General features: G+C 43.0%; 2 protein-coding genes across 7 annotated transcripts in view; one reads left to right on the forward strand and one right to left on the reverse strand.

Moving 5' to 3' along the window:
* The window catches only part of LOC149308408 (uncharacterized), a 154,491-nt gene extending 150,142 nt beyond the window's left edge, over window positions 1-4,349 (reverse strand). For all 3 annotated transcript variants that reach the window (XM_089535740.1, XM_089535741.1, XM_089535745.1), the window contains exons 1-2: window positions 4,029-4,349; window positions 2,380-2,488 (exon numbers count right to left, since the gene is read on the reverse strand). The gene's annotated coding sequence lies outside the window, so the exon portion shown is untranslated. The remainder of the gene's footprint in view (window positions 1-2,379; window positions 2,489-4,028) is intronic.
* A 489-nt stretch (window positions 4,350-4,838) lies between these two features.
* Window positions 4,839-11,449, forward strand: CIRBP (cold inducible RNA binding protein). Of its 4 annotated transcripts, none has more exons than XR_016282148.1 (8): window positions 4,839-4,934; window positions 7,369-7,477; window positions 7,633-7,739; window positions 8,035-8,173; window positions 8,258-8,348; window positions 8,452-8,519; window positions 11,056-11,142; window positions 11,326-11,449. XR_016282148.1 is itself a non-coding variant. In XM_089535755.1 (7 exons), the coding sequence occupies exons 2-7, from the start codon at window positions 7,375-7,377 to the stop codon at window positions 8,953-8,955; spliced, it is 525 nt and encodes a 174-aa protein (XP_089391881.1). In that variant the 5' UTR covers window positions 4,839-4,934; window positions 7,369-7,374; the 3' UTR covers window positions 8,956-9,758. The 4 variants fall into 4 exon arrangements, 2 of the variants coding, with proteins under 2 accessions (XP_089391881.1, XP_089391882.1); XR_016282149.1 differs by having other exon boundaries at window positions 8,455-8,519; XM_089535755.1 differs by lacking the exons at window positions 11,056-11,142; window positions 11,326-11,449 and adding an exon at window positions 8,939-9,758.
* Window positions 11,450-14,003: the final 2,554 nt, after the last annotated feature.

Below are 14,003 nucleotides of genomic sequence, written 5' to 3' on the forward strand. Positions count from 1 at the left end.
GAAGACTTTGCCTTAAAACAAGCCTATTTCAAAACAATATATCCTTGCTGGGGAAAGAAAAAGCAGTTCCCTACTGTCCAGTATGTGAAGAACAGAAATTCTGGTACCAGCGGCAGCTGGAATAACATGGTAAGAATAGAGATAGGTTCCTACACCACACAAAAGGAGATGAGTTCAACATACTTACTAGACTTTTAATTCAAAACTAACTGTGTGAACATGTGAAATGGAACAACCATGTCAGGTAAGCCTTGTGTAAGTAAATAAGACATTTTGCACTTTCTAGAGATCATGTGAAGTATTCTAAAAAGCATTCGGAGATGGCTTTTTATTTTGCCAGCCTCATCTTTTCTTAATGATTTCTATTCTGGTGGCCAAACATGTAACTCAATATGTTGGTAGCTGATGAGGCAGTTTCATTAATAAATCTGTTCTTCCCTATTCTCTGTTATGCTGTTCAGCCATACTCAAGTAAGGGATTCTGGAGGTAGCTGCTGTTTACCTTGCATTTGTAGGCAGGCACACATGGCTACAATAAGATTGGCTAACTCAAGCTTTATTGCATTGTTTACTACAGACATGTTACTGCAAAAGGCACCAAATGTCCATGTTTCACCATCCTCCTTATGCTGATGCTTCTAAAAAGATTAATTCACCAGAGGATGAGGAGGAAAAGGGGGAAATAAGCATGCATAAAAAGCTGTTGCAAAAAGGAGCTTCACTGTCAGATGCTTTGTTAATATAAGCTATATCAGTGTCTTTCTGCATTTTAATACAATATCCCAGCCTTAAAGGCTTTAATTCTCCACGTACAGTCACACTTGTCAATGGAGACTTATTGTTGCATGCTGTTAGTTATGACATCCCTATGAACAAGAGATCTCCCCCAAATCCTGTTAAGTGCCCAGCTCAGATCTTCCAAACTGAGGACCATAAGTACATCTAGAACAGTGGTTCCCAACATGTGGGTCGGGACCCCTTTGGGGGTCAAATGACCCTTTCACAGAGGTCACCTAAGTCCATCGGAAAACACATATTTGCATGTACCAATGTAAATAATTGTATGGTTGGGGGTCGCCACAGCATGAGGAACTGTATTAAAGGGTCGTGGCATTAGAAAGGTTGGTAACCACTGATCTAGAAGGATAATATGGTTTGTCCAAATGGCAGCCAAGTGCTTTCTATGATTAAAAAAGCAGCCTTCCTTGTTGTCACCCTCTCCTTCAACATTTGTGTTGTGTACTTGTGTTGTTTTCCCCCTTGTTCCTAAAATGGCCACTTTGTAATTAGCACCCAAGGTCAGATTCCTTTCTAGCAGCCATTCTAGGAACCTGGCTTTACAGTGGATACTGTTCATTGCAGGAATACTTTTCAGCCTTTCGGTCCAAAGGCAGAAATACAGCTGATGTAAGCACTAACTTGCACACAAGTGATCATCCTTGCAAATTATTAGTTTGGAAAAAGAGACTGGCAAGCTCCACTCTCATTAAATCTGACATCCCTTTTCAGATTGCCAGCTCTGAAATTAGCAAGAGTAATCATGCGTTTCTCACAGAGCAGATTTCTCACTTTCTCCCATCTTTGCTTTGTCATTAAATATGGCTTGCTTATTATTTCATCCATCGTCCTGAATGTTTTTAATTTTACAGCCAATCTGCTTCCTTCTTTTTGCACTTAGATGATAAATGATCTCCAGTTCTCAACATGTCTACCCAGACTTAAGTTCAATTGAGCTCAGACCAAAATATTGGGGTTACAGGTATTAAGTGAATTAATAGCCTGCTGAATCTTCACATCCTGAGATGATGTACATAACTGAATTGATATGATGAGTACTAAACATATGCAGAACATCAACCAAACATGTGTCCTCTGCTTTGTACATGTTACAATACTCCAAAGGTGTATGGTGAGGGAGGTAAAATGGGGGCATTACCCCCTTCCAATTAATAATAATGCCCCCCATTAAATTTTCCTTCAGTTCCAAGTTTCTAGTAAAGAAAAGGGACAGGTAAAGTTATAATAAATAAATAAATAAATAAATAAATAAATAAATAATATGAAGTTATAAAGTGAAGGCAAGCAAAGCAAATATGAATTCTACTTGTAAAAATGTTCAGTGTCCCTCTCTCTGCAATACTTGATACCTGGAAATTGAAGGAAAATTTAATTTCCTTCAGCCTCCAATTTTTCTTGGGATGGGCAATGCTTTCATTTTATCCGCCTTTGCAGCTCCATCCATAAATGCCTGTTTCTCATCAGGTTCTTCTGCACCAATAATATAGCTTTTTGGTTACCCTTGAGTCAACACATATTTGCTCTCTGCTGCATAAAATGTATGTCAAATATATTTAGCCAGTCCACTGAAAACCAACCCACCTCTGTTGCTTTTGTTTGGAAAAAGGAGGCTGCGATGTCAGGTCAAAGACTTTGCATTATTGTCTTGGGAGTGGGACCAACATAGATCTTTGTCCTAATGGCAGCCCATCTGCAGAAGAAAAAAATATATAGATAGGTAGATTATTAGACAGATAGATAGAGATATTAGATATCATCTGCTACATCAGGATAAATCCACATCTGGAAAACATTTATGAGTCCCAACCAAAATGCCACACAATGTTTAAGCTTTCCAGTTTTTCTAAATACACATCAGAGGCCCAAACCAGGGAAACCCATTATTTAATCTCTGCAGAAGTAATGCAGAGGAAGGAAAGAAGGAAGGAAGGAAGATCAAACGTTAATAACAGATGTTTTGTTATTAATGCTTGCTTTTCTTTCCTTCCTTCCTTCCTCTTTTTCTCCTTTTAGTCTCACAAAGAAATCTGAAATGCATGAGAGAGAGAGAGAGAGAACAAGTACAGTTAACACCCCAAACCCACAAAACAGTGATACCATGATTGGCCAACCAAAATGCACATAATCTACAATGCAACGAGGTTTGCTTAGGTGTTAAACCCGTCAAACCTTTCAAAGGTTATGTTTCCCTTCTCTTTGGCTGTGCTGAACCTATCATCAGAAAGAAGGCCAGGGAAGATGGGTTTAATTGACCGGATGAGAGAAGCTGAATGGTTTTTCTTGTTGCATTGAAAGCAAGCGCCAACCATTCGCTTGTTTGAAAGCGGCACCCCTCCCTTTGTCTGCTCCACATCGCTAATTATGCCAATCCAATTAATTCATGCACGCAGAGGGACTGGCGATGGAAGAGAGGGCTTCCACACAGTTATTTTCCTCCGAATTTCAACAAGAAAGGGAAAATCGAAGCAGGAAAATTCCCAATCCTTTGATAACCAGCCGGCAGCGGATGGCTTTTTTAATATTGTATAATTGTCCACTATTACCAGGGACAAAATGTAGGACAAATTCGAGACCAAATTGTAGGACAACTGCAGGGCAAAACTCAGCCCAAAACGTAGGACATTTAAGGTCCTCCATTTTTCTTAAATGTCCTACATTTTGGGCTTAGTTTTGTCCTGCAGTTGTCCTACAGTTTGGTCTCGAATTTGTTCCACATTTTGTAATAGTGGACAATTATGGCAACCCTAATTGCAGTTAATGGGGCAGCACTGAAACACAAGACTGTGAAGGCACACCTTCAAAAGATGAGTTGCCACAGCATGGCGGATAATGAGGCTAATAAAAATATAATAGTAATAATAATAATAATAAATTTTATTTATATCTCGCCTCTCGGGTTCCAATGAAAATAAAATAAAATACAAAGTGCAATAAAATTCCGAATAAAGCCCATTATCCCTCCCTCCAACGCAACGCTTAAAATTCCCAATTAATAATCAGAATGATCAATAACTGAATCGCTTCAATAAATAAATAACTTAGCGATGAACTACAAGACACTGTTTTGTTTTGGGTAAACCTTTTGGTTTTAAGGGGGACGTAAAATAGGTTTAAGGCCGCCGTTATTATTTTGTGTGGGATTCTCTTCTTCTGGCTCCGCTACCATTTTAAATTTATTTATATCATTTATATTTGTAATTTAAATGGTTGCGGAGCAAATTTTGAAGTACCTGTGATAACTGTCCTTTTGGTTTTGTCATGATTTAGTATGGAAGGGATAAAAAGTAGCCCAGAAATGGCTCCAGTGCCCTTTGGTTCAAGGCACAAAGCAACAAAAATACAAAATAGAACAAAAGCTGAGGGAATTTTGGAGGAAAATGGACTTATTATCCTCTTATTTGTGTAAAAGGGCGCCAGGGCTTAAACAGTGTGTGTTTTCAACCATGTTTTGTGAGGGAATTGTTTATTTTTTGGACAACTTTCCCTCAGGTTTAGCGCTTTGCATTGTGGGTCTTCTTGTGTTAGGCTTTTCCAAAATGGCGCCCGGCTCCTTTCCCTCACAAAACCGACCGCTTTGTTCGCTGCGGCAAAAACTCTCCGCATTAGCGCCAAAGTAGGTCAGCCTAGCCACGCCCCCTTTTGCTTCGGTCAACTTTTTTTTTTTGCGGGAGGCGGGGACGAGCGGAGACTGCGGGGATTGGACAATGAGCCAATCAGTCAGCTGGCGAGCCTGAAAGGTTGCCCCTGCCAACCGTGCCCCGCCCTTTTTATCCTCCCGCTCGCCCAATCACTGCTTTCCTTTCTTCGCGCGCGGTGCAGCAAACGGGGGAAAAAATAAAGGGCGGGGGAGAAGGCGGGACTATTTTTCTCCCCTCCAATGCCCTTCTCGCTTTTTCCTCCCGTTATGAATATTAATCAGGGCTCGCCCAATGAGAAGCCTCGTCCGGGTTTACGTCACGCTTTGGGACGTGAGGATTGGAGGGAGGACTAGGGCCGGTTTATGCATATTAATGAGGTGGGAGGAGCCGAGGAGGTCAGTATATAAGCGGAGGCGCAGCCCCGCTCCCACGCAGTTCGCGTTGGGAGTTCGAAGAGGAGAGTTGGCCTTAAAAACAGGAGGGGGAAAAAAGGCACCGGTAAGGGTTTGGGAAGAGGACGGCGGGGAGGGGGCTCCTAAACATCAGGAGGGTCTTAATGTATTTTAAGCAGTAATGATATTTAACGGTTATAGTAATATTTAGCTCAGCGATTGGCGGCCTCTTGTTAATATTAGTGCTTACTTCATGTGCGTTTTACGGGAACCGCTTTTTGAGGCGATGGAAGGAGTGCAAGGAAGCGGTGCTTCCATCTTTGAAACAAAATGGCTTCCCACCGGCTTCGGGGGAAGAAGTCTCAAAATGGCGCCGAGGAGGGAAAAGCGGGCAGGGCGGCACTGCGCATGCGCCGGGGAGGAAGGCTGCGAGGGGGGCCCCCCCGAAAGATTGGCTGCGCGCGCATCAGGCGCCCTCTGCTGGACGGAGGCGAGGTTGCGCGCGCATGCGCAGAGGTTTTTAGGTGCGTTCTAAAAGCTAGTCTGCCGTTTCTAAAAGGAATTGGTGGCTGTGCTCCGTTGTGGGTCTAGCATGGCGACCTGAGATTGTCAGCGTTTGGGGAGACAAATGGAACATAGGGGGCGTGCTGAAACAAATGGCAGTGCTTGCCCTTAGAGAATCATTGGACAATACGTGCCCCCATAGCATGTATTCCCCAATGATTTCCTATGGGCAAGTATGGCTTCTCCATGAGCAGGTATTCCCAAATGGTTCCATATAGTCAAGTATCGTTTCCCTATGGGCAAGTTTTTGCAGTGATTTCCTATGAACAAGGTATTCTCCCATGATTTCCTATGGACTATTACAGTTTTTCTATGGGCAAGTATTCCTCAGTGATTCCCTATGGGCAGGTATTCTCCCATGATTTCTTATGGGCAAGTATGGTTTCTCTATGGGCAAGTATTCCCCAGTGATTTCCTATGGGCAGGTATTCCTCAGTGATTCCCTATGGGCAGGTATTCTCCCATGATTTCCTATGGGCAAGTATGGTTTCTCTATGGGCAAGTATTCCCCATTGATTCCCTATGGGCAGTTATTCTCCCATGATTTCCTATGGGCAAGTATGGTTTCTCTATGGGAAAGTATTCCCCATTGATTCCCTATGGGCAGGTATTCTCCCATGATTTCCTATGGGCAAGTATGGTTTCTCTATGGGCAAGTATTCCCCATTGATTCCCTATGGGCAGGTATTCTCCCATGATTTCCTATGGGCAAGTATGGTTTCTCTATGGGCAAGTATTCCCCAATGATTCCCTATGGGCAGGTATTCTCCCATGATTTCCTATGGGCAAGTATGGTTTCTCTATGGGCAAGTATTCCCCAATGATTCCCTATGGGCAGGTATTCTCCCATGATTTCCTATGGGCAAGTATGGTTTCTCTATGGGCAAGTATTCCCCAATGATTCCCTATGGGCAGGTATTCTCCCATGATTTCCTATGGGCAAGTATGTTTTTTCTATGGGCAAGTATTCCCCAATGATTCCCTATGGGCAGGTATTCTCCCATGATTTCCTATGGGCAAGTATGGTTTCTCTATGGGCAAGTATTCCCCAATGATTCCCTATGGGCAGGTATTCTCCCATGATTTCCTATGGGCAAGTATGGTTTCTCTATGGGCAAGTATTCCCCAATGATTCCCTATGGGCAGGTATTCTCCCATGATTTCCTATGGGCAAGTATGTTTTTTCTATGGGCAAGTATTCCCCAATGATTCCCTATGGGCAGGTATTCTCCCATGATTTCCTGTGGACAAGTATGGTTTCTCTATGGGAAAGTACTGTCTTTTGTTTTAGCATGTCCTGGAATATAAGTCAGTAGTGCATTGTTATCCTTCCCAGTTTTGATTACTAAAGGTTCCACACATTAGGGGGGCACTTGAGTTGCTAATGCACCCTGACGCAGGTGGCCTTTGTTCTGCGTGTGCAAGATGACCTGTTGGCTGCCAGTATTGCTTTATTTCAATAACATTTTGGCTGAAACAGCTTGCTCCCTTCCAATGTAGTTTGTTATTCTAGTACCAAAAAGAAACAGCGGGGAAGAGAGAGCTTCCCTTCGGCTGTCGTTTTACATAGCAAACCAAACCACCTTGAGTCTCATTTCCGGAGACACGTGGGGGCATAAACCTCCGCAGACGTTGCGAGTTGCTGCTTCCAGTTTTCTTAAACTAGGGCAGTGGTTCCCAACCCTTGGTTCTCCATATGTTTTGAACTTCATCTCCCATGACGCCTTACTACTGGCTGAACTGGCTGGGGCCTCTGGGAGTTGAAGTCCAAAACACCTGGAGGACCAAAGGTTGGGAACCACTGAACTAGGGGGACATGCTGGTGCCACTGATGTAGCCCACCTTAAATTGTGAATACAGTCCAACTGGGTGGGACTGAACTCACTAGACTAGTTGGAGACAGTTACCTTAATACGGTTTGCACTAAGACATTGTTATTTGAATATATTAACACTGAGGCTTTTTCTGACCTACAGGAGAAAATGGCATCAGATGAAGGGAAGCTCTTTGTTGGTGGACTGAGTTTTGACACGAACGAACAGTCACTGGAGCAGGTTTTCTCCAAATATGGACAGATATCTGAAGGTAAAAACGTGTCAGGTTTAGTTTATTTTGTTTTAATGCTCATGTTGTTTAAAAGGTCATATCTTAAGTCCTGAGAATAGCTTTAGTTTTCTGGTGCTTTTTAGCCAACTCTTAAGTAGCAAGTTGCATTGAGCATCCTCTTCTCTTTCTTCCAGTCGTTGTTGTAAAAGACAGAGAGACTCAGAGGTCCAGAGGCTTTGGCTTTGTCACTTTTGAAAATATTGACGATGCAAAAGATGCAATGATGGCCATGAACGGGAAGGTGAGTAGTTAAATTACCAGGTGACTGTTGTGAATAACAAAGCTAATGTTATTGTAGAAGAACCTCACAAGCTCTGGGACGTGATAGTATTTGGTTGACAAAGCAGTGTTAGCCTAAATCTAAGCCAGTATAGTGGCTGTTCAAATATTGGTTCTAGGATATGTGACTGATTGAATTTTGATGGCTGGAAGTCTTTTTCACCTGTTGTATTTGGCAGTATCTTAATATAAATACAGTCAGTACATGTTCCAAATGCCTATGAACTGACCCTGAGGTATCTTTCTTTTTAATTTAGTCTGTTGATGGCCGCCAGATCAGAGTTGATCAAGCAGGGAAATCATCTGATAACAGATCCCGTGGCTACAGAGGAGGCTCAGCTGGAGGCAGAGGCTTTTTCCGTGGAGGCAGGAGCCGAGGCCGGGGCTTCTCCAGAGGTGAGCTGGTGGTCTGGTGGCTTTCCTGATACCGATTGCAGTTGTTGCGATATATCTTAGCCTCTGGGTTATTCTCCTTTCCAGGTGGTGGTGGAGATAGAGGTTATGGTGGCGGCAGCAGGTTTGAATCTAGAAGCGGGGGATACAGTGGATCCCGAGACTACTATGGCAGCAGGTGAGTACATAGCTTCATCGGGCACCTTGAAGAGATGTAAAGAGCTCTTGTGGTTGTCGACATGCTGATTAAATGGATCCATTTCCTTTTCTATCTTCCGCAGCAGGAGTCAAGGCAGCTACAGTGACAGACCTTCAGGAGGATCCTACAGAGACAGCTACGACAGTTACGGTAAGTGTTGGTTCATGAGGGAAAGGAGGATGTGTTGCCTGGGATGGCGTGGAGCCATTTTTGATCTTGCAGTGATAACCTTGGAAGTATTATTAAGGCTCACTTGGAGCCTGTTCCTGTTACCTCTCCTTGCCTACGCGAAGCACTACAGCTTTGGCAGGCCTTAAGCATTTGTACCACCGGGGGGGGAAAAAACCTTTAATGCATGTGTAGCAGTAGTTGGATCCACAGGAGAAGCTTTCTGATGCCGAAAATAACACCCTCAAAGTCCAGAAGCAAAAATTGAGACAAGGGGTGGGACAAGAGGTTAATAATAAGGTAGCCTTTTCGGTGCTTGGCAAAGAAGTAGGGGAGGAAAAATGGCTGGGACTTGTCTGTGCTTCAGTGCCTTTACAACTGTGCCTGCTTCTTGTCCTCAGCTGCACACAACGAGTAAAAAACTTCCTGGCTCAAGATCGTCCTTCCAATGGCTGTATTTATAAAGATTTTTGGAGCTTCGCTGAAAACGTTCTTGTGTAGTCATCTCCTTTGTATTCTCACTTTTGTAGTAAACTCGCAGTTCTGACCTTGTCAAAAAAGCACAGCCTGACAGCTTCTAATATGTGATGGTCTGTTCAGACTCAATGAAAGTTCTGGGTTTTTCCTCTCAAAAGTGTTTTAACATTTTTTAAAGCACTTGAAAAGATTTTAGTTCATTTGTGAGGCAAGCGCGCGTGTGTGTGTGTGTGTGTGTGTGTGTTGGATTTTTTTGTTGTTGTTAAGAAAGGCGAAAGACAGGAAGGTTTTGGGCCCCGTTTCTGTTTTTCATTTGAGCAAGAAAGGACCGTAATTCCTCAGTAGAAGCTGAGCAAGCTGTGAACTCAGTTTTCTGTTAGTGCATCATTTTGTAACTTTGAACTTTAGTGTAGCAAGGTGTAGGTTATTACAGCCTGGGAATGGATTTTGAAAGGCAAACCCACCTTGATATATCTAAAGAGCGATACTTGCTTGTATGTTCAACCTGCATTAAGAGACTTTTACTTGTATGCCATAAAACTTAACCCAGAGAGACTCTGCAAATCTTAACCATGCAAAGAGGTTCATGGAAAAAAATATGTTTGTTTCTATTGTCCATTTTTTTACTGGAAGAAAGTATGCCTAATTCAATTGATGTTGTAATTTTGAAGTGGTGAAAAGGATTTCTTGTACAGTTTTCCTTTGGCTTCACGAAGCCTATTAAAAGTCCATCTGAAAAAAATACATTTCTGCGCTTGAAATCTTAAATCTTGCTGCACAACACAAGTTCTGTGGATGTCAATGGGGAAAAAAATTGTACAGTTAAGATAGCACAGCACCAGTGAGCAAGAGGGTTGTCTTAGGGGAAATTAATATACAGACCCAAAGTAAGTGGTAGAAGCTTGCTACAGATCTGTGCACCATAACTCAAGAGTAAGACAGCTTGAGGGAAGCAAGAGTCTCAAAGGGACAGTGCAAATCCTGTTTGCCCTTAATGGGCCCAGTTGGAAGTTTGGCTGGAGTTGATGCAGCCTTTGTAAGTAACCCAGTGGAATCGACTTGGTGACTCAGAACAGATAGCTTACTGACAGTGATAGGACCATTACTAGTGTAAGTGAGAACTAGCTGACACCTTACTCAATTGAAAGCCAGCCAGACACTTAGTCTAGAAGGAAGATCTCAGTCTGACCGTGTTCCAAGGCGGATAACTCTGACCTAATTTAGCTAGCTTTGTCCTTGCCTTCTAAGTTCTAAGAATTCTCTGCTAGCGTATGGAAAACGGCAGTGCCTTGGCGAAAAAGAAGTGTTGTGCCTCCAACAGAGAGAACCTCTGAGACGAAAGCTGCTCTCTTGGCTAGTTCATATGTGGGGATAGTCCTGTAATTCGAGGTAACTCTTTTCCTCATGTCCGCATCCTTCCTCCTGTTGAGAAGCTCGTGATCCTTTTATTTTTTGGAAACTGAATGTTTAACTTATGTGAGCCAAAAAAAAAGTTTTTGGGCCAGATTTGCTTGGCTTTTTTTTTTATAAAAAGCATTTTTTAAGAACAAAATATAACTTTCCTGTATTGAGTCTGGGTTTTTGTGGCATAAATTTGACCTGGGTCAGGAAAAGGGGGTGTTTGTGCACAGCCATCTCTTTGCCAGTAGTGTTAGATGAAAGGCGGGGAGCCGAATTCTCTCCCAAGTGATTTATGATTCTCTGAAGATTCTTCCTTAAGACTTAAGTCACGTTAACTGTAATGTTCTTTGCCATCTTGTTTGCCTTTTAACTTTCCCCCCATCGCCCGCACTGTTCCTAAGCAGCCATTATCCACAGTGACTGATGCTTTTTGTGGGATCAGATGCCTTTGGCCTCTCCCAAGAGGCACAGGTCCAGTCTCGGGACACTTTGACCCACGCTGGGCTTTTGAGATTCAGTGCGGGTTCCATAGTTTCTGTAGAAAATGTTACTTGTTTTTTGTGCAGGGCTGGGCGGGATAGAAAAGAAAGAAAGACCCTTTCCTGTGGATATTATTTGTAACATGGATTTGTCTTGGCAGGTTGAAGAGAACAACAGCTGAGGAGCAAATGGATTTGAGACAGAGGACCAAATGTAGACCGTAAGCTACAATCAGTATTCCAAGCAGGTATGATTCTTGGGCTGGCTTTAAATTATTTGTGTGACTGTTTCATGAGAGAACTGGGTACTGCTCAGCATTCTGTTTTCCACAGCAAAAACACAGTCTCTAAAAATTGCTTTTGAAGACGCTGACATCACCTTTTTGTCTGGATCCTAAATAGTAACCATCTATCTTCCGATCTTATTTCAGCGAGCTGCTTGTTTGGAAGAGGACCGGTGGAGATGGCGACAAGCTGTGGAGGATGAAGCTTTTTGAGGATTGTTTTTATGGATTGGTTGACCAAAGTGAATAAACTCAAATGGGGCTATAAAAACATGGTTGAGTTGTGCATGCACCCTGAGGAGAGGTGTTTAGTAGGAACTTCCTGACATTAAGGGCTGTTTGGTGGTGGAACACACTCCTTCCTTGGAGGCTGGTGGAGTCTCCTTCCTTGGCAGTCTTTAAAACAGAGGCTTGATGGCCATCTGTCAGAGATGCCTTGATTGAGAGTTCCTGCATGGCAGAATGGGGTTGGACTGGATGGCCCTTGGGGTCTCTTCCAACTCTATGTTTCTATGAAGTGGAAGAGATACACCCTTAAGAGAGTAGAAGTGATGGGGGGAAACCAGGCATTAAATAGGATTCTGTCATGGACCTCTTTCTACCAAAGTTAACGCCATTACTGGGGATATAATTCCATTTTCTAAAGAAATTGCTTACGGGGTCCATCTGACCCCAAACTGTATCTAAATGACCACACCTCAAGATTATTTGTGGTCCGCATAACAAGATGATTGTAGGGCAGGGTCTCCGCAAACTAAGGAGCCTTGGTGGCTCAGTGGTTAAATGTCTGCACTGTGCAGCCACTCACTCACAAACCATAAGGTTGCGAGTTCAATACCAGCCAAAGGGCTCAAGCTCGACTCAGGCTTGCATCCTTCTGAGGTTGCTAAAATGGGTCCCCAGCTTACACTTTGTAAACTGCTTAGTGGGTGCTTAAGTGCACTGATAAGTGGTATAGAAATGTACTTACTATTGCTAAACTTTCTTGAGTGACAGTTTCAGGGCAGTTTCTCACAATGACCATCTGTCATTTGAGATCCACAGCAGTTACTACACTGATTACATATATTTTTACAAAAAAGGAAACTGAATGATTTTCTTCCATTACTACACAAGTGACAATGATCATCTGTAATTTGTGACCCAGAACAGTTACTTGCAACGATTGTGTATATATTTACAAAAATGGCATTTGAATGATTTCCTTCCATTGCTCCAGTTGTAGGAAGAAGGAATGATAGAGACCCAGTTGGGAGTCAGGTGTGAACATAGACTTATAAACAGTGTACTGCACAGGTCTGGGAGTTCCTGACATCAGTGCCAGGAAATGTTTCATAGTAAATTGTTAAACAGTCTGTAAGCACTTTGAAAACATGCTTGACGTTTTTTGATAGGTGAATTTGGTAGATGAAGGCTGTGGACATAGATGTAGTGTATATTTCAGTAAGGCTTCTCACAAAGTGTGATATCCTTGCACAAGAATGTGGGCTTGGTTATCCAGTCCAGATCTAAAAGTTAATCTGCAATGGCTCCTGTTGATCTTGGGAAAATGATCAGCAGGGTTCTGGGCCCAGTACTGCTATTCAGCATCTTTATCAGTAATTTGGATGATGGAAAAGAGGGCATGCTTATCACATTTGCAGATGGCAACAAATTAGGAGTAGCTAATGCCCCACGGGATGGTCATAATTCAAAATGATCTTAACTGGTTGGAGAGCTGGGCCAAACCAAAATGAATTTCCAAAGGGAGAAATGCAAGGTGTATTGCATTTTAGGCAAAACAAAAATGAAAGGCTCGGGTATCGGATGAAAGGGATCTGGGTCCTCTGGGAGGACCACAGGCTGAACACAAGTGATTCAGCAGGCAAAAAAGCCAAAGCAATTCTAGGAGTATAATGTCTAGGTTCAGAGGATTAATAGTACCACTATTTGGACAGACTTCCCCTGGAATATTGTGTCCAGTTCTGGTTGCCGCAAATTAAGGATGTGGACAAGATGGAGCTTGTTCAGAGAAGTGTGGAAACCACCAAGCCCTCCAAGGAATGGCATATAGCAGTGATGGCGAACCTATGGCACACGTGCCAGAGGTGGCACTCAGAGCTTGCCAGAGTTTCTTACTAGAAAGCCAGAGGGACGTGGCACTCTGCAATAAATAAGTGGGGTCTGGGTTGCAGTTTGGGCACTCGGTCTGTAAAAGTTTTACCATCACTGACATAGAGAGCTGGTTATGTTCGGCCTGGGGAAGAGGTGGTTGAGTGAAATGAAAGCCCTGTTTAAATATTGGAAGGGATGCCATTGAGGATGGAGCAAGCTTGTTTTAGGACATGGAGCAATGGATTCAAACTGTACGCAAAGAAGTTCCAGCTAAACATTAGGGAGAACTTGATAACTGCTAGTGGAAGATGAATAGTGGAGTGACCTTTGGAGGTTTTTGAACAGCCTGGATAGCTGTTGGGAGTGCTTTGAATCTGTTCCTGCATGGCAGGGGGTTAGACTGGATGGCCCTCGGAGGATCCTTTCCAACTAGGATTCTCTAAGAAATTGGTGTGTCCTATATAGTGCTAATGCATAATTGACAATGAAAAAGGGGGAGGAGGAGCAGCAGCAGCAACAATATTTGGTGACAGCATGTCGCAGAAGTAAAAGGTAGGCTTGGAAACAACCTATGGATACAAACCCTATATAAGCCATTACTGCTGGCTGCAGTGTAGAGCCCTGTAAAGTGCAGGCCATTTAAGATGATCACTCATCTTTGAAAGGGTCTTGTATAATCTGTATAGGATCAGCATAAATGTGTCGTAACGTTCTAGGCAGTCTCTCCTTGC

This window comes from Sceloporus occidentalis, unplaced genomic scaffold (genome assembly GCF_023333645.1).
Source record: "Sceloporus occidentalis isolate IW3139 unplaced genomic scaffold, rSceOcc1.0.p SCAF_8, whole genome shotgun sequence".
NCBI lineage: Eukaryota > Metazoa > Chordata > Lepidosauria > Squamata > Phrynosomatidae > Sceloporus > Sceloporus occidentalis.